Source organism: Oncorhynchus masou, chromosome 32 (genome assembly GCF_036934945.1).
Source record: "Oncorhynchus masou masou isolate Uvic2021 chromosome 32, UVic_Omas_1.1, whole genome shotgun sequence".
In the NCBI taxonomy this organism is placed as follows: domain Eukaryota; kingdom Metazoa; phylum Chordata; class Actinopteri; order Salmoniformes; family Salmonidae; genus Oncorhynchus; species Oncorhynchus masou.
This window is the reverse complement of record NC_088243.1, coordinates 77,246,207-77,267,366: the sequence shown is the minus strand read 5'-3', so window position 1 is coordinate 77,267,366 and position 21,160 is coordinate 77,246,207. Positions and strand designations below refer to the sequence as shown.

Here is a 21,160-nt window from a genome sequence, read left to right as displayed (position 1 = left end):
ACAAGCAAAGTATTTGTGTTTGGTGAGTCCATTAGATCAGAGTCAGTGGGGATGACCAGGGTTGTTCTCTTGATAAGTGTGTGAATTGGACCATTTTCCTGTCCTGCTAAGCATTCAAAATGTAACTAGTACTTTCGGGTGTCAGGGAAAATGTATAGAGTAAAAAGTACATAATTTCCTTTAGGAATGGAGTGATGTGAAAGTAAAAAAATATAATTAGTAAAGCACAGATACCCCTAAAAACTACTTTAGTACTTTAAAGTATTTTTACTTAAGTACTTTTACACCTCTGACCTTGTGCACAAATTACACTGTGCATAAAATAACTCAAACCGTTTTGTCAGAAAAATATGCTTTAGTATTTCCCTGAAAAGAGATATAGCCTTGGTTTATTCTACTAGATAAATGGTTATTTTAGGCTACAACAGGCCTGTGACTTTTCAGCTGCGTGTGTTCACAGATTCAGAAGGTTGTTATTTAGACACTGTAGAGCAGTCTCTAATTACGATTCGCCTGTTTTTTTTTTGACCAAGGAAAGTACAATCAAATGTACAAAATCCAATGAACGAGGGGAAGAAAGAGGTTTGGTTGGAGAAAGAGGGGAATAAGAGGTGAAAGGGCAGAGAGAGGACAACACAGACATGTTGCTCACGGAATAAAAGAGAGGAGATTGAGCTGATGGATTATAGAGCAATATATATTTTTGATACATTGTACCGAACTGTTGTTTTTATCAGCAGCAACATCATAAGAATCATCAAAATCCTCAGCATCACTGTTCAGTTATGAAACCAAGACAGGATTCAGTCTTACAGTATATTCCGAGCGTCCCTAAATACACCACAACAGTAGAAAAACACACACACACACACACACACACACACACACACACACACACACACACACACACACACACACACACACACACACACACACACACAGCCTTAACACACTGGCACCTTAATTGGGGAGAACGGGCTCGTGGTAATTGCTGGAGCGGAATCAGTGGATTGGTATCATATATATCAAACACATGGTTTGATGCCATTCCATTAACTCCGTTCCAGCCATTATTTTGAGCCGTCCTCCCCTCAGCAGCCTCCACTGATCTTCACTCACTCTCTCATTGTCAGTCACAGCAAGATTTTCTTTCCATCTTTTCTTTCAATTGATATATTTTCACCCTTGCTCTGTCCATCCTTTCAGTGCAGAAAGCAAAGTCTGGTACACATCACCTATTCCCCTCCATTCCGTGCCCTTTCTGTCTCTCTCTCTGTCTCTGTGTTTCTCTGTGTGTTTCTCTGTGTGTCTGTCCAGTCATAATTTAATGACTTCCCTTTCCAGGAGAAGGTAGGCTACGCTCCATCTTTTTAGTTTATGTTCACAGAAATGTAGTGCTGCTCCTTCTCTTTCTTTCTTTCTCTCTTTCTTTCTCTCTCTCTCTCTCATTCTCAGTGCCACCAGTGTCACATCCATCTAAAAAAAAGCAAATAACAGTACTACTTATCAGCAGATACTTCATTTTAATCTGGAATCCCTAATTAAACAATAACAAAGCGGCCACCCCGCCTCTGTTTGGGTGAAAACCTGAGGATGGGCCTGGAGAAATGTAACCACTCTCTAATTCATAGACAGCTATGGATGCAAGGACTGGCCATCCATGATGTCACAATCATAGTGTAAGTTGATATAGTGTTTGTTTACACACATTGGAGTAAAACAAGGTTATATGTGTGGTTCTGATGGGGTATGACAGTTGAACTAAGCTCATGAGGCATTTAGTAGTTACATTCTTCAAGAATCAGTGGGCATCATTCATTTATAAATCCACAAATTGATGTAGCAACTAAGGATTCTAGCTTTAACTGAAACATGTATCGAGTTTATAATCATTTACAGATGTAGGATCTTAATTTGATCACCCTGTTGCAGGAGACATTTTGTGCAATGCAGGATATTTAAAACATAGTGTATTTGAGGTTTAAAGGCGTCTGAAGTTTGTAACATGCCATTTGAAATTTCAGACATGATTTACCCTTACGAAAAATGTATCAACCCCTTCAAAAAATGTCCATGAAATATAATCCTCATAATAATTCACATTTTCTCTTGCAGCTTCTATTGCAAGGCCAGAGAGGCTGCTGCCTACATACAGACTTGAAATCATTAGCCACTTTAATGAATGGATCACTAGTCACTTTAATAATGCCATGTAATAATGTTTACACATCTTGCATTACTCATCTCAAATGTATATGTTGTATTTTATACCATCTATTGCACCTTGCCTCTGCCACACAATCATTGTTCATCATGCATGTATATATTCTTATTCCTTTACTTAGATTTGTGTGTATTAGGTAGTTATGGAATTGTTAGATATTGCTGCACTGTTGAAGCACAAGCATTTCGCGACACTCGCAATAACATCTGCTAACCATGTGTATGTGACCAACAAAATTTGATTTGATTTGCAGGATTATTTTTTCTTCTGTAGCAAACTGGCTCAAATTAAGATCCTACATCTGTACAACACTTGGAAAGAGTCTAATTTACAGCGATATACAGTATATTAGGATTTATATTCAGTTTCTCTATTTCTCTTTCACTCACTCACTCGCACCTCTTTCTCTGGGGTGAAGGATACATAGGGGTTTAACAGATGTTAAACCTCTCTCCCTGGGGTAACAGCGGTGCACCCCTCTGTCTCCCCAGTCTCTCTCCCTCACTCTTTCTCTCTTTTTTTTCTCTGCCCATCCTCCTGTCTCACTTTCTTCTCTCTCTTCTCACACGTTCATCCTTTAACTGACAGAAGTGGGAGAGGCACCTCAACAGGCTAAGTACTTATTTCACCTCTTTCTGACACCATCTCTCTATCTCTCTCCCTCTCGCGCTCTTTCCACCCATCTCTCTCTCCCTCTCGTGCTCTTTCCACCCATCTCTCTCTCTCTCCACCCCTCTCTATCCCTCTTTCTCGCTCTTTCCACCTCTCTCTCTCTCTCTCTATCTCTCTCCCTCTCGCGCTCTTTCCACCCATCTCTCTCTCTCTCTCTCTCTCTCTCTCTCTGTCTCTCTCTAATTAACTAGGTTTTAGTAACAAACCTTTGGGCTTTGGAGTTTCCATGGTTACACCAACATCCAATCTTGTCGGTCCACGTCTGTGTGTGTGTGTGTGTGCGTGGTTGTGCATGCACATGGACATGTTTTGGCTGTGCATGCGCTGGGCTCTGTTTTTAATGCTTTTGTCTTCCAGAGGGAGAGACAGATGTTGCCATTCTGCTGCCTCCTCTCGCTCCTCTCCTCTCGCTCCTCTTTTCTCCTCTCGCTCCTCTCCTCTCTTGAGACCATGTGAATAGAGGCTCCTGGACAGGCGGGATGTGTCTAAAATCTCCCTCTCTCTCCCTCTTGTTCTCTTTCCTCTCCTCTGTATTTCCCTGTCTGAATGGCTGTCCAGAAGAGTTACACACTGAACCAATGTCCAGTGCTGCATCTGGCTGGTCTGGTGCTGTGGTGTCCTTATATCGACCAGCCTGTCAGGTTAAAGTTGCTCTGTATTGGATCATGACTCCTGGTGGCAGGGCAGGAACCGAAATAACTGAATTTTATTCCACCCCACCTTCAAATCAATTGAGTGATGAAGGCTGATGATGGAGCTTGTGACATCACTGAGATCAAAGGTCATAAGTCAGAGGCAGCGCTGATGGACCAATGGACCAATCCCAGAGCTATATATATGGCTCAGCCATACTGCTGTTTATTTCCAGGAAGGTTGGAATAAGACCTTGAAGGGCTGTACAATCCTGCCAGCTAGAAGGTATATTTGCATCATAAAGAATGTTTTCTCATGATGTTTCTCTTTTCTGTTTTATCTTTCAGCCAACAAGACTCTGCTGGGGGGAGGAGGAGGTGAGTCATTCTGTTGCTCTTTACTTTGTTATTTCTGTTCCCTTGTTCCTGGAGAGAAAGAATACAGACCGCTGTGTGTGTGTGTGTGTGTGTGTGTGTGTGTGTGTGTGTATGTGTGTGTGTGTGTGTTAGACCTGGGATAACTATAGTTAACTATGCTTCATCGAAAGTAAAATAAAAATTGGGGTTTACCTACTTTGGAGGTGACGACAACTATTTGTAGTCAAATCCCAAAAACTGATCCCAACTTCTCGACAACTTTTTAAAACGATTTGAATACAGATCTGAGAAAGCAACTACTTTCCAAAAATATTTCAATACAGATCTCATGAAGTGACTACTTTTCAGAAACAATTGGATTGGCTGCCTTCAACTAATGGCAGGGCTGTATCTGGAACTGCATGTTGATGACAACAATAGAATGAATAGAGCACAAACAATCTTCTATACTATTCCAGACTATCTGACAGTCATATTTGATCTACACAATACATTTCTATCTGAACATTCTGTAAATATTCATTCTGAATGTCCATTGACCCAGGTGTACATAATCAAACTAATGAACCAATAATATGTTGTATAAATACATAAATAATTTGACTCTCAACAACCATGTGACTCTTTCAACATGCCAATGAAAAGGTTGAAAGCTGCAATTAATTTAATGATACCCGAAAATACTGCAGGGAAATTCTAAGCCATTTGCGAACATTGCAAATTGCAAGTTGGATGCTTAGCAAAAACAACTCTGAACCTCTTTGTCCATCTGAGGGTAAGTGTTCTTGTTTCAAACACACACTATAAGATCTTTAAAGGGATAGTTTGCTCAGAATACAAACTAACATGATTTTCCACCAACCGTGGCTATAGTTGATTCAAGTTTTTGGATATTTAATTTCCTTTCTACAGTTAATAGACATATTTTGTTATGGTCGGCATTCTCAGTAACACTTAACATTAAACCGTTATTGTTACTGTGTAATACAATTGTAGTTACTTTTGGAACATTTTGTTAGCATGTTATATAATACTTTGATAATTGCATTTTAATTGCATAGCAATGAGCTTAGAGTTTTTGTAGCTACTGTACACAAGAGGAATAGTGACTGTTTCTTATTCTACTGGAATAGCTCCATTATTATGCAACTATAAATCAACGTCCTATGTAACAACAATGTTGTTATTGTAATAATCCCTAAGTTGCTACACATGTATAAGAACTGGATGTTACTGCATTACCTTTTGTCACTCATTATGAAAATCATTTGTTAGTCATTTTGAAGCTGCAAAAGTGGTTTACTCTAATGTTGAGGCGATTCAATGCCAAATCAAATGTTATTTGTCACATACACATGGTTAGCAGATGTTAATGCGAGTGTAGCGAAATGCTTGTGCTTCTAGTTCCGACAATGCAGCAATATCCAATGAGTAATCTAACCTAACAATTTCACAACAATTACCTTACACTTGTGTGTATAAAGGAATGAATAAGAATATGTACATAAAAAAATATATGAATGAGTGATGGTATAGAACGGCATAGTCAAGATGCAGTAGATAGTATAGAGTACAGTATATACACATGAGATGAGTAATGTAGGGTATGTAAACATTATATGAAGTGGCATTGTTTAAAGTGGCTAGTGATACATTTATTACATCAATTTTTCCATTATTAAAGTGGCTGGAGTTGAGTCAGTATGTTGGCAGCAGCCACTCAATGTTAGTGATGGCTGTTTAACAGTCTGATGGCCTTGAGATAGAGGCTGTTTTTCAGTCTCTCGGTCCCAGCATTGATGCACCTGTACTGACCTCGCCTTCTGTATGATAGCGGGGTGAACAGGCAGTGGCTCGGGTGATTGTTGTCCTTGATGATTTTTTTGACCTTCCTGTGACATTGGGTGGTGTAGGTGTCCTGGAAGGCAGGTAGTTTGCCCCCGATGATGCGTTGTGCAGACCTCACTACCCTTTGGAGAGCCTTACGGTTATGGGCGGAGCAGTTGCCGTACCAGGCGGTGATACAGCTCGACAGGATGCTCTCGATTGTGCATCTGTAAAAGTTTGTGAGGGGTTTTGGTGACAAGCCAAATTTCTTCAGCCTCCTAAGGTTGAAGAGGCGCTGCTGCGCCTTCTTCACCACGCTGTCTGTGTGGTGTCTTCACCACGCTGAGCTGTAGTCGATGAACAGCATTCTCACATAGGTATTCCTCTTGTCCAGATGTGTTAGGGCAGTGTGATTGCGATTGCGTCGTCTGTGGACCTATTGGGGCGGTAAGCAAATTGGAGTGGGTCTAGGTGTCAGGTAGGGTGGAGGTGATATGGTCCTTGACTAGTCTCTCAAAGCCCTTCATGATGACGGAAGTGAGTGCTACGGGACGGTAGTCATTTAGCTCAGTTACCTTAGCTTTCTTGGGAACAGGGACAATGGTGGACCCCTTGAAGCATGTGGGAACAGCAGACTGGGATAAGGTTTGATTGAATATGTCTGTAAACACACCAGCCAGCTGGTCTGCGCATGCTCTGAGGACGCGGCTGGGGATGCCGTCTGGGCCTGCAGCCTTGCGAAGGTTGACACGTTTAAATGTTTTGCTCACGTCGGCTGCAGTGAAGGAGAGCCCGCAGGTTTTGGTAGCGGGCCGTGTCAGTGGCACTGTATTGTCCTCAAAGCGAGCAAAGAAGTTGTTTAGTCTGTCTGGGAGCAAGACCTCCTGATCCACGACGGGGCTGGTTTTCCTTTTATAGTCCGTGATTGACTGTCGACCCTGCCACATACCTCTCGTGTCTGAGCTGTTGAATTGCGACTCTACTTTGTCTTTATACTGACGTTTAGCTTGTTTGATTGCCTTGCGGGGGGAATAGCTACACTGTTTGTATTCAATCATGTTTCCGGTCACCTTGCCCTGATTAAAAGCAGTGGTTTGCGCTTTCAGTGTTGCGTGAATGCTGCCATCAACCCACGGTTTCTGGTTGGGGAATGTTTTAATAGACGCTGTGGGTACAACATTGCCGATGCACTTGCTAATAAACCCGCTCACCGAATCAGCGTATTCATCAATGTTGTTGTTCGCCGCAATGCGGAACATATCCCAGTCCACGTGATCGAAGCAATCTTGAAGCGTGGATTCCGATTGTTTGGACCAGTGTTGAACATACCTGAGCGTGAGAGCTTCCTGTTTTAATTTCGGTCTATATGCTGGAAGCAACAAAATGGAGTCGTGGTCAGCTTTTCCGAAAGGAGGGCGAGGGAGGGCCTTATATGCGTCGCGGAAGTTAGAATAACAATGATCTATGGTTCTGCCATCGAAGGCTACCCTTGCACGGATTTTGTCTACCTTGTTGTCAAGAGACTGGACATTGGAGAGTAGTATGCTCGGGAGCGGTGCGCGATGTGCCCGTCTACGGAGCCTGACCAGAAGACCGCTCCGTCTGCCCCTTCTACAGCATCGTTGTTTTGGGTCCCCGGCTGGGATCCGATCCGTTGTCCTGGGTGGTGGGCAAAACAGAGGATCCGCTTCGGGAAAGTCGTATTCCTGGTCGTAATGTTGGTGAGTTGACGTTGCTCTTATATCTAGTTCCTCCCGACTATATGTAATAAAACCTAAGATTACCTGGGGTAACAATGTAAGAAATAACACATAAAAAACAATACTGCATAGTTTCCTAGGAACGCGAAGCAAGGCAGCCATCTCTGTCTGCGAAGGAAGTCCCTCATGTATTTAATTCTATCTATAGGCTATATTAAGATTCATATCTGAGAGCCCTCCAAACTATGTGCTAATGATCATATATTTAGACTAATTCAACTAACTGTTGTAGTTTTTGGTTCTTCATCAAATATTTGGCAGCCATATACAGTTGAAGTTGGAAGTTTACATACACTTTAGCCAAATACATTTAAAGTCAGTTTTTCACAATTCCTGACATTTAATCCTAGTAAAAATCCCCTGTTTTAGGCCAGTTAGGATCACCACTTCATTTTATGAATGTGATATTCAGAATAATAGTAGAGAGTGATTTATTGCAGCTTTATTTCTTTCATCACATTCCCAGTGTGTCAGAAGCTTACATACACTCAATTAGTATTCGGTAGCATTGCCCTTGTCACGGCTGGCTGAAGGACTGGCCCAAGGTGCAACATGGTAAGCGTACATTTTCTTTATTTAAACCAAACCGTGAAGCTTTGGGCTATGTGCCCTGAACAAAGTCAAAATTAACTTCCCACAAAACAGGGGCGAAAAAAAGGTACCTAAGTATGGTTCTCAATCAGAGACAACGATAGACAGCTGTCCCTGATTGAGAACCATACCAGGCCAAGACATAGAAATACAAACATAGAAGAAAGGACATAGAATGCCCACCCCAGTGACACCCTGGCCTAACCAAAATAGAGAATAAAAAACCTTTCTATGGCCAGGGCGCGACAGTACCCCCTTCTTACGTCGGCGGCTCGCAGCGGGCCCCGGATTGAAGACTCTCGTAGAGGGCGCCTCTGGACTGAGGGGCTGCGCCTCTGGACTGAGGAGGGGCGCCTCTGGACTGAGGAGGGGCGCCTCTGGACTGAGGAGGGGCGCCTCTGGACTGAGGAGGGGCGCCTCTGGACTGAGGAGGGGCTGCGGCTCTGGACTGAGGAGGGGCTGCGGCTCTGGCAGCTCCGGACAGGAGGGCGGCTCTGGCAGCTCCGGACAGGAGGGCGGCTCTGGCAGCTCCGGACAGGAGGGCGGCTCTGGCAGCTCCGGGTCAGGAGGGCGGCTCTGGGTCAGGAAGGTGGCTCTGGCAGCACCGGGTCAGGAGGGCGGCTCTGGCAGCTCCGGGTCAGGAGGGCGGCTCTGGCAGCTCCGGGTCAGGAGGGCGGCTCTGGCAGCTCCGGAAAGGAGGGAGCACCTGGAGGGAGGAGACGGAGAGACAGCCTGGCGCGTGGGGCTGCCACCGGAGGCCTGGTGCGTAGTGGAGCGGTTACACAGGGCCGTGGAGGCGCACTGGCGGTCTCGAGCGCAGAGCTGGCCCCACCCATTCTGGCTGGATGCCAGCAACCCCCCAGCAAATGCGGGACGACGATAGACAACTGTCCCTGATTGAGAACCATACCTGGCCAAGACAGAAAAAAGGTCATAGAATGACCCCAGTCACACCCTGGCCCAACCAAAATAGAGAATAAAAAGCCTCTCTATGGCCAGGGCGTGACAGCCTTTAAATTGTTTAACTTGGGGCAAACGTTTCGGGTAGCCTTCCACAAGCTTCCCACAATAATTTGGGTGAATTTTGGCCCATCCTCCTTACAGAGCTGGTGTAACTGAGTCAGGTTTGTAGGCCTCCTTGCTCGCACATGCTTTTTCAGTTCTGCCCACAAATGTTTTATAGGATTGAGGTCAGGGCTTTGTGATGGCCACTCCAATACCTTGACTTTGTTTTCCTTAAGCCATTTTGCCACAGCTTTGGAAGTATGCTTGGGGTCATTGTCCATTTGGAAGACCCATTTGCGACCAAGCTTTAACTTCCTGACTGATGTCTTGAGATGTTGCTTCAATATATCCACATCATTTTCTTTCCTCATGATGCCATCTATTTTGTGAAGTGCACCAACCAGTCCCTCCTGCAACAAAGCAACACCACAACATGATGCTGCCACCGCTGTGCTTCACGGTTGGGATGGTGTTATTCGGCTTGCAAGCATCTCCCTTTTTCCTCCAAATATAACGATGGTCATTATGGCCAAACAGTTATATTTTTGTTTCATCAGACCAGAGGACATTTCTCCAAAAAGTATGATCTTTGTCCCCATGTGCAGTTGCAAACTGTAGTCTGACTTTTTTATGGAGGTTTTGGAGCAGTGGCTTCTTCCTTGCTGAGCGGCCTTTCAGATTATGCTGATATAGAACTTGTTTTACTGTGGATATAGATACTTTTGTACATGTTTCCTCCAGCATCTTCACAAGGTCCTTTGCTGTTGTTCTGGGAATGATTTGCGCTTTTCACACCAAAGTACGTTTTTATTTTATTTTTTTATTTCACCTTTATTTAACCAGGTAGGCTAGTTGAGAACAAGTTCTCATTTACAACTGCGACCTGGCCAAGATAAAGCATAGCGGTGTGAACAGACAACACAGAGTTACACATGGAGTAAACAATTAACAAGTCAATAACACAGTAGAAAAAAAGGGGAGTCTATATACAATGTGTGCAAAAGGCATGAGGAGGTAGGCGAATAATTACAATATTGCAGATTAACACTGGATTGATAAATTATCATGTACAGGTAGAGATATTGGTGTGCAAAAGAGCAGAAAAGTAAATAAATAAAAACTGTGGGGATGAGGTAGGTGAAAATGGGTGGGCTATTTACCAATAGATTATGTACAGCTGCAGCGATCGGTTAGCTGCTCAGATAGCTGATGTTTGAAGTTGGTGAGGGAGATAAAGGTCTCCAACTTCAGCGATTTTTGCAATTCGTTCCAGTCACAGGCAGCAGAGTACTGGAACGAAAGGTGGCCGAATGAGGTGTTGGCTTTAGGGATGATCAGTGAGATACACCTGCTGGAGCGCGTGCTACGGATGGGTGTTGCCATCGTGACCAGTGAACTGAGATAAGGCGGAGCTTTACCTAGCATGGCCTTGTAGACGACCTGGAGCCAGTGGGTCTTGCGACGAATATGTAGCGAGGGCCAGCCGACTAGAGCATACAAGTCGCAGTGGTGGGTAGTATAAGGTGCTTTAGTGACAAAACGGATGGCACTGTGATAAACTGCATCCAGTTTGCTGAGAAGAGTGTTGGAAGCAATTTTGTAGATGACATCGCCGAAGTCGAGGATCGGTAGGATAGTCAGTTTTACTAGGGTAAGCTTGGCAGCGTGAGTGAAGGAGGCTTTGTTACGGAATAGAAAGCCGACTCTTGATTTGATTTTCGATTGGAGATGTTTGATATGGGTCTGGAAGGAGAGTTTGCAGTCTAGCCAGACACCTAGGTACTTATAGGTGTCCACATATTCAAGGTCGGAACCATCCAGTGTGGTGATGCTAGTCGGGCAAGCGGGTGCAGGCAGCGATCGGTTGAAAAGCATGCATTTGGTTTTACTAGCGTTTAAGAGCAGTTGGAGGCCACGGAAGGAGTGTTGTATGGCATTGAAGCTCGTTTGGAGGTTAGATAGCACAGTGTCCAATGACGGGCCGAAAGTATATAGAATGGTGTCGTCTGCGTAGAGGTGGATCAGGGAATCGCCCGCAGCAAGAGCAACATCATTGATATATACAGAGAACAGAGTCGGCCCGAGAATTGAACCCTGTGGCACCCCCATAGAGACTGCCAGAGGACCGGACAGCATGCCCTCCAATTTGACACACTGAACTCTGTCTGCAAAGTAATTGGTGAACCAGGCAAGGCAGTCATCCGAAAAACCGAGGCTACTGAGTCTGCCAATAAGAATATGGTGATTGACAGAGTCGAAAGCCTTGGCAAGGTCGATGAAGACGGCTGCACAGTACTGTCTTTTATCGATGGCGGTTATGATGTCATTTAGTACCTTGAGTGTGGCTGAGGTGCACCCGTGACCGGCTCGGAAACCAGATTGCATAGCGGAGAAGGTACGGTGGGATTCGAGATGGTCAGTGACCTGTTTGTTGACTTGGCTTTCGAAGACCTTAGATAGGCAAGGCAGAATGGATATAGGTCTGTAACAGTTTGGGTCCAGGGTGTCTCCCCCTTTGAAGAGGGGGATGACTGCGGCAGCTTTCCAGTCCTTGGGGATCTCAGACGATATGAAAGAGAGGTTGAACAGGCTGGTAATAGGGGTTGCGACAATGGCGGCGGATAGTTTCAGAAATAGAGGGTCCAGATTGTCAAGCCCAGCTGATTTATACGGGTCCAGGTTTCTAGGAGACAGAATGCGTCTCCTTCCTGAGCGGTATGATGGATGCATGGTCCCATGGTATTTATACTTGTGTACTATTGTTTGTACAGATGAACATGGTACTTTCAGGCATTTGGAAATTGCTCCCAAAGATGAACCAGACTTGTGGAGGTCTACAATTGTTTTTCTGAGGTCTTGGCTGATTTCTTTTGATTTTCCCATGATGTCAAGCAAAGAGGCACTGAGTTTGAAGGTAGGCTTTGAAATACATATACAGGTACACCTCCAATTGACTCAGAAGCCTCTAAAGCCATGACATCATTTTCTGGAATTTTCCAAGCTGTTTAAAGGCACAGTCAACTTAGTGTATGTAAACTTCTGACCCACTGGAATTGTGTTACAGTGAATTATAAGTGAAATAACATGTCTGTAAACAGTTGTTGGAAAAATGACTTGTGTCATGCACAAAGTAGATGTCCTTACCGACTTGCCAGAACTATAGTTTGTTAACAAGAAATTTGTGGAGTGGTTGAAAAACTTCCGACCAGTCAAAAGTTTGGACACACTTACTCATTCAAGGGTTTTTCTTTATTTTTTACTATACTCTACATTGTAGAATAATAGTGAAGACATCAAAACTATGGAATCATGTAGTAACCAAAGAAGTCTTAAACCAATGAAAATATATTTGAGGTTTGAGATTCATCAAAGTAGCCACCCTTTGCCTTGATAATAGCTTTACACACTCTTGGCATTCTATTAACCAGCTTCACCTGGAATGCTTTTCTAACTGTCTTGTGCACATATACTGAACACTTGTTGGCTGCTTTTCCTTCACCCTGCAGTCCAACTCCTCCCAAACCATCTCAATTGGGTTGAGGTCGGGTGATTGTGGAGGCCAGGTCATCTGATGCAGCAATCCATCACTCTCCTTCTTGGTCAAATAGCTGTTACACAGCCTGGAGGTGTGTTGGGTCATTGTCCTGTTAAAACAAATGATAGTCCCACTAAGTGCAAAACAGATGGGATGGCATATCGCTGCAGAATGCTTAGGTAGCTGTGCTGGTTAAGTGTGCCTTGAATTCGAAATAAATCACGACAGTGACAACATCCAAGCACTCCCACACATCACACCTCCTCCTCCATGCTTCACAGTGGGAACCACACATGCGGAGATAATCCGTTCACTTATTCAGCGTCTCACAAAGACATGGCGGTTGGAACCAGAATCTCAAATTTGAACTTATCAGACCAAAGGACAGATTTCCACTGGTCTAACGTCCATTGCTCGTGTTTCTTGGCCCAACCAAGTCTCTTCTTATTGGTGACTTAGTAGTGATTTATTTGCAGCAATTCGTGAAGGCAATGAAGGCCTGATTCACACAATCTCTTCTGAACAGTTGATGTTGAGATATAAGTGTGTGTGTGGTGTATGTGTGGTGTGTGTTTGCATCCAGCTTCCGAGTTAGTATATTATGTGAGACTGCTGGTGAGAAGTCATTAGTAAAGTGCATTTGAAAGTATTCAGACCCCTACATTTTGTTACGTTACAGCCTTATTCTAAAATTGATTAAATCGTTTTTCCCCCTCATCAATCTACACACAATACCCCATAACGATGAAGCAAAAACAGTTACTTAAGTATTCAGACCCTTTACTCAGTACTTTGTTAAAGCACTTTGGCAGTGATTACAGCCTTGAGTCTTCTTTGGTATGACACTGCAAGCTTGGCACACCTGTATTTGGGGGGTTTCTAACGTTCTTCTTCACAAGCTCTGTCAGGTTGGATGGGGAGCGTCGCTGCAGAGCTATTTTCAGATCTCTCCAGAGATGTTCGATCGGGCTCAATTCCGGACTCTGGCTGGACCACTCAAGGATATTCAGAGACTTGTCCCGAGGCCACCCCTGCGTTGTCTTGGCTGTGTGCTTAGGGTCGTTGTCCTTTTGGAAGGTGAACCTTCTCCCCAGTCTGAGGTCCTGAGCTCTCTGGAGCAGGTTTTCATCAAGGATCTCGCTATACTTTACTCCATTCATCTTTGCCCCGATCCTGACTAGACTCCCAGTCCCTGCCACTGAAAAACATCCCCAGAGCATGATACTGCCGCCACCATGCTTCACTGTAGGAATGGTGACAGATTTCCTCTAGATGTGATGCTTGGTATTCAGGCCAAAGAGTTCAATCTTGGTTTCAACAGAACAGAAAATCTTGTTTCTCATGGTCTGAGAGTCCTTTAGGCCAAGCGGGCTGTCATGTGCCCTCTAAGTGAGGAGTGGCTTCCACCCGGCCACTCTGCCATAAAGGCCTGATTGGTAGAGTGCTGCAGAGATGGTTGTCCTTCTGGAAGGTTCATCCATCTTCACAGTGGAACTCTGGAGCTCTGTCAGAGTGACCATCGGGTTCTTGGTCACCTCACCTCTCCCCCGATTGCTCAGTTGGGTCGGGCAGCCAGCTCTAGGACGAGTCTTGGTGGTTCCAAACTTCTTCCATTTAAGAATGATGGAGGCCACTGTGTTCTTGGGGACCTTCAATGCTGCATAAATGTTTTGGTACCCTTCCCCAGATCTGTGTCTCGACACAATCCTGTCTCTGAGCTCTACGGACTATTCTTTTGACCTCATGGCTTGGTTTCTGCTCTGACTGTCAACTGTGGGACCTTATATAGACAGGTGTGTGCCTTTCCAAATCATCTCCAATCAATTGAATTTACCACAGGTAGACTCCAATCAAGTTGTAGAAACATCTCAAGGATGATATTTGGAAACAGGCTGCACCTGAGCTCAATTTCGAGTCCGATAGCAAAGGGTCTGAATTCTAAAGTAAATTTAGTAATTGTTTTGTTATTTATACATTTGCAAACATTTAAAAAATAAAAAAAACTATTTTTGCTTATCATTGTAAGGTATTGTGTGTAGGTTGAGGAGCAGTTTTTATTGAATCAGTTTTAGATTAAGGCTGTAACGTAACAAAATGTGTTAAAAGGGAAGCGTCCTGAATCCTTTCTGAATGCACTGTATATCATTTATTACTATGGGGTGCTGTGTATATAAACAGTAATTTCTCAGTCTGTTGTTAAGTCAGTGCTTTGCGGCGTGTGTGTGGTGTTGAGAGACTGTGGAGGTAATCGATACCAGTGATAAATCTGTACTACTAGTGGCCAGTCACTCAGACCCCCCCACCCCCCCAGCTGAGGGTGTGACCATGTGAGTGCGACCGTGTGTGTGAGTTCGTGCCAAAGTGTGTTTGTGTGTGTGTTATTCACCCAGAAGGCCAGCTGTGTTTGGTCTATCCCAGGCAGTCTTCCTGTAGCTGCATGTCCATGGCAGTGTCTCAGGTTGCTACGCAGGGCAATTCTTCCTGCCTGTTTGGAGGGAAATAGTAGTGGTGGACCACAAATGGGAATTAGCTATATTTAGCTACTGTAACTTATTTTGTGCAATACTTAGAGTATGTTATGCATGATCCCTGGCTGCTGAATAAACAAATAAATAAATGAATATATATTCATTGGTTTAATATATTCAGAAACAAAGCTAAGACCTATGTAGAACTGACAATCTCTAAGGAGGATTCTACCACCAAATATACTACATGGTATATATACAAAAGTATGTGGACACCCCTTCAAATTAGTGGATTCTGCTATTTCAGCCACACCGGTTGCTGACATAGTAACTAGACTGGGCACGCGCGTGTGTCCTCGCTTGTTGATTTTGTCCAGACACGATCAGAACATGCAGGTTGAAATATCAAAACTAACCCTGAACCAAATACATTCATTTGGGAACAGGTCGAATCACATAAAACAATTATGGCCATTTTAGCTATCTAGCTTGCTGTTGCTAGCTAATTTGTCCTGGGATATAAACATTGGGTTGTTATTTTACCTGAAATGTACAAGGTCCTTTTTAAAATAAAATTTGATCTTTGTAGAATTTTGACCAATTTTGAGTCACACAAAATTGTGTGTTCTCAACTCCGACAATTAATCCACAGATAAAAGGGGAAACCTAGTTAGTTTCTGGTAATCTCTCCGTGTTCAGTCTTTTACTTCTGTGGATTTCACATGGCGCTCGGCAACCAACTTTAAGATGCATAAGTCTCTCCTGCAGCAAAGCACCCCCACAACATGATGCTGCCACCCCCGTGCTTCACAGTTGGGATGGTGTTCTTCGACTTGCAAGCCTCCCCCTTTTACTCCAAACATCAGACCAGAGGATATTTCTCCAAACTGTAGTCTGGCTTTTTTATGGCGGTTTTGGAGCAGTGGCTTCTTCCTTGCTGAGTGGCCTTTCAGGTTATGTCAATATATGACTCATTTTACTGTGGATATAGATACTTTTGTACCTGTTTCCTCCAGCATCTTCACAAGGTCCTCTGCTGTTGTCCTGGGATTGATTTGCACTTTTCACACCAAAGTACGTTCATCTCTAGGCGACAGAATGCGTCTCCTTCCTGAGTGGTATGATGGCTGCGTGGTCCCATGGTGTTCATACTTGTGTACTATTGTTTGTAGCATCAACCTATTGTTTGTATCTTCAGGCATTTGGAAATTGCTCCCAAGGATAAACCATACTTGTGGAGGTCTACAATTGTTTTTCTGATGTCTTCGCTGATTTCTTTTGATTTTCCCATGATGTCAAGCAAAGAGGCACTGAGTTTGAAGGTAGGCCTTGAAATACATCCACAGGTACACCTCCAATTGACTCAAATTATGTCAGAAGCTTCTAAAGCCATGACATCATTTTCTGTAATTTTCCAAGCTGTTTAAAGGCACAGTCAACTTAGTGTATGTAAACTTCTGACCCACTGGAATTGTGTTACAGTGAATTATAAGTAAAATAATCTGTCTGTAAACAAATATTGGAAAAATTATTTGTCGTGCACAAAGTAGATCTCCTAACCGACTTGCCAAAACTATAGTTTGTTAAAACCTCTTTGGGCTGAGATCCCGCTAACGGGATCGATTTGACAACAGCCAGTGAAAGTGCAGGGCGCCAAATTCAAAATAACAGAAATCCCATATTTAAAATTCCTCAAACATACAAGTATTTTACACCATTTTAAAGATAGATTTAAAAAAATATATATATATAGTGGGGCAAAAAAGTATTTAGTCAGCCACCAATTGTGGAGTCTCCTCTCACCGTGTATCAAATACCGGCAACAGTGTGTGAAAACCTTGTGAAGACTTACAGAAAACGTTGGACCTCATTGCCAAAAAAGGGTATATAACAAAGTATTGAGATCAACTTTTGTTATTGACCAAATACTTATATTCCACCATAATTTGCAAAGAAATTCATTAAAAATCCTACAATGTGATTTTCTGGATTTTTTTCTAATATTGTCTGTCATAGTTGAAGTGTACCTATGATGAAAATTACAGGCCTCTCATCTTTTTAAGTGGGAGAACTTGCACAATTGGTGGCTGACTAAATACTTTTTTGACCCACTGTATGTTAGGTCAGAGTCGAGTCACAGAAAAACACAGCCATTTTTCCAGCCAAAGAGAGGAGTCACAAAAAGCAGAAATAATCACCCAACATCAGCGCCCAACCTCACTATGCTCTTGTGGCTGAATGGAAGAATGTCCCCACAGCAATGTTCCAACATCTTGTGGAAAGCCTTCCCAGAAGAGTGGAGGCTGTTATAGCAGCAAAGTGGTGACCAACTCCATATTAATAAACATGATTTTGGAATTAGACACCATGTAGTGTATCTGGTTCCGTACTCAGCTTCTCTCTGAGGAGGATTATACCACCAGATATCTGGTTCCGTACTCAGCTTCTCTCTAAGGAGGATTATACCACCAGATATCTGGTTCCGTACTCAGCTTCTCTCTAAGGAGGATTATACCACCAGATATCTGGTTCCGTACTCAGCTTCTCTCTAAGGATTATACCACCAGATATCTGGTTCCGTACTCAGCTTCTCTCTAAGGAGGATTATACCACCAGATATCTGGTTCCGTACTCAGCTTCTCTCTAAGGAGGATTATACCACCAGATATCTGGTTCCATACTCAGCTTCTCTCTAAGGAGGATTATACCACCAGATATCTGGTTCCGTACTCAGCTTCTCTCTAAGGAGGATTATACCACCAGATATCTGGTTCCGTACTCAGCTTCTCTCTAAGGAGGATTATACCACCAGATATCTGGTTCCGTACTCAGCTTCTCTCTAAGGAGGATTATACCACCAGGTATCTGGTTCCGTACTCAGCTTCTCTCTAAGGAGGATTATACCACCAGATATCTGGTTCCGTACTCAGCTTCTCTCTAAGGAGGATTATACCACCAGATATCTGGTTCCGTACTCAGCTTCTCTCTAAGGAGGATTATACCACCAGATATCTGGTTCCGTACTCAGCTTCTCTCTAAGGAGGATTATACCACCAGATATCTGGTTCCGTACTCAGTTTCTCTCTAAGGAGGATTATACCACCAGATATCTGGTTCCGTACTCAGCTTCTCTCTAAGGAGGATTATACCACCAGATATCTGGTTCCGTACTCAGCTTCTCTCTAAGGAGGATTATACCACCAGATATCTGGTTCCGTACTCAGCTTCTCTCTAAGGAGGATTATACCACCAGATATCTGGTTCCGTACTCAGCTTCTCTCTAAGGAGGATTATACCACCAGATATCTGGTTCCGTACTCAGCTTCTCTCTAAGGAGGATTATACCACCAGGTATCTGGTTCTATATGTTCTCCTCTCACCGTGTATCAACTCTAGATATCTGGTTCTATATCCTCTCCTCTCACTGTATATCAGCTCTAGATATCTGGTTCTATACGTTCTCCTCTCACCGTGTATCAGCTCTAGATATATGGTTCTATACACTCTCCTCTCACCGTGTATCAAATCTAGATATATGGTTCTATACGCTCTCCTCTCACCGTGTATCAAATCTAGATATCTGGTTCTATACGCTCTCCTCTCACCGTGGATCAGCTCTAGATATCTGGTTCTATACGCTCTCCTCTCACTGTGTATCAAATCTAGATATCTGGTTCTATACGCTCTCCTCTCACTGTGTATCAAATCTAGATATCTGGTTCTATACGCTCTCCTCTCACCGTGGATCAGCTCTAGATATCCGGTTCTATACGCTCTCCTCTCACCGTGTATCAACTCTAGATATCTGGTTCTATACGTTCTCCTCTCACCGTGTATCAACTCTAGATATCTGGTTCTATACGCTCTCCTCTCACCGTGTATCAACTCTAGATATCTGGTTCTATACGTTCTCCTCTCACCGTGTATCAACTCTAGATATCTGGTTCTATATGTTCTCCTCTCACCGTGTATCAACTCTAGATATCTGGTTCTATATCCTCTCCCCATGTATCAACTCTAGATATCTGGTTCTATATGTTCTCCTCTCACCGTGTATCAACTCTAGATATCTGGTTCTATATCCTCTCCTCTCACCGTGTATCAACTCTAGATTTCTGGTTCTATATGTTCTCCTCTCACCGTGTATCAACTCTAGATATCTCGTTCTATATGTTCTCCTCTCACCGTGTATCAGCACTAGATATCTGGTTCTATATCCTCTCCTCTCACCGTGTATCAACTCTAGATATCTGGTTCTATATGTTCTCCTCTCACCGTGTATCAGCTCTGGATCAACAGTGGATATGCTTTTTCTCCCATCTTCTCTATCACTGGCGATCTCACTTTCTCTCTCTCTCTCACTCGTTTTCTTCTGTTTCCCCTCGTTCCTCCCCCCCTCTCTCCTCTGTTCCTTATGGCAGAGTAAAGGGATATGTTCTCCTCTCACCGTGTATCAACTCTAGATATCTGGTTCTATATGTTCTCCTCTCACCATGTATCAGCTCTAGATATCTGGTTCTATATGTTCTCCTCTCACCGTGTATCAACTCTAGATATCTGGTTCTATACGTTCTCCTCTCACCGTGTATCAGCTCTAGATATCTGGTTCTATATGTTCTCCTCTCACCGTGTATCAACTCTAGATATCTGGTTCTATATCCTCTCCTCTCACCGTGTATCAACTCTAGATTTCTGGTTCTATATGTTCTCCTCTCACCGTGTATCAACTCTAGATATCTCGTTCTATATGTTCTCCTCTCACCGTGTATCAGCACTAGATATCTGGTTCTATATCCTCTCCTCTCACCGTGTATCAACTCTAGATATCTGGTTCTATATGTTCTCCTCTCACCGTGTATCAGCTCTGGATCAACAGTGGATATGCTTTTTCTCCCATCTTCTCTATCACTGGCGATCTCACTTTCTCTCTCTCTCTCACTCGTTTTCTTCTGTTTCCCCTCGTTCCTCCCCCCCTCTCTCCTCTGTTCCTTATGGCAGAGTAAAGGGATATGTTCTCCTCTCACCGTGTATCAACTCTAGATATCTGGTTCTATATGTTCTCCTCTCACCATGTATCAGCTCTAGATATCTGGTTCTATATGTTCTCCTCTCACCGTGTATCAACTCTAGATATTTGGTTCTATATCCTCTCCTCTCACTGTGTATCAGCACTAGATATCTGGTTCTATATCCTCTCCTCTCACCGTGTATCAACTCTAGATATCTGGTTCTATATGTTCTCCTCTCACCGTGTATCAACTCTAGATATCTGGTTCTATATCCTCTCCTCTCACTGTGTATCAGCACTAGATATCTGGTTCTATATCCTCTCCTCTCACCGTGTATCAACTCTAGATATCTGGTTCTATATGTTCTCCTCTCACCGTGTATCAACTCTAGATATCTGGTTCTATATCCTCTCCTCTCACCGTGTATCAACTCTAGATATCTGGTTCTATATGTTCTCCTCTCACCGTGTATCAGCACTAGATATCTGGTTCTATATCCTCTCCTCTCACCGTGTATCAACTCTAGATATCTGGTTCTATATGTTCTCCTCTCACCGTGTATCAACTCTAGATATCTGGTTCTATATCCTCTCCTCTCACTGTGTATCAGCACTAGATATCTGGTTCTATATCCTCTCCTCTCACCGTGTATCAACTCTAGATATCTGGTTCTATATGTTCTCCTCTCACCGTGTATCAACTCTAGATATCTGGTTCTATATCCTCTCCTCTCACCGTGTATCAACTCTAGATATCTGGTTCTATATGTTCTCCTCTCACCGTGTATCAGCACTAGATATCTGGTTCTATATGTTCTCCTCTCACCGTGTATCAACTCTAGATATCTGGTTCTATATGTTCTCCTCTCACCGTGTATCAACTCTAGATATCTGGTTCTAAATGTTCTCCTCTCACCGTGTATCAGCTCTGGATCAACAGTGGATTTGGTTTTTCTCCCATCTTCTCTATCACTGGCAATCTCACTTTCTCTCTCTCTCACTCGTTTTCTTCTGTTTCCCCTCGTTCTTCCCCCCCTCTCTCCTCTGTTCTTTATGGCAG

At 43.5% G+C, this 21,160-nt stretch overlaps 1 protein-coding gene across 1 annotated transcript in view; it reads left to right on the top strand.

The window, feature by feature from the left end:
• Window positions 1-21,160, top strand: part of macrod1 (mono-ADP ribosylhydrolase 1) — a 116,530-nt gene that overhangs the window by 60,173 nt on the left and 35,197 nt on the right. The window contains exon 4 of the mRNA XM_064955136.1: window positions 3,877-3,906. Within this exon, the coding sequence (XP_064811208.1) occupies window positions 3,877-3,906 (30 nt within the window). The remainder of the gene's footprint in view (window positions 1-3,876; window positions 3,907-21,160) is intronic.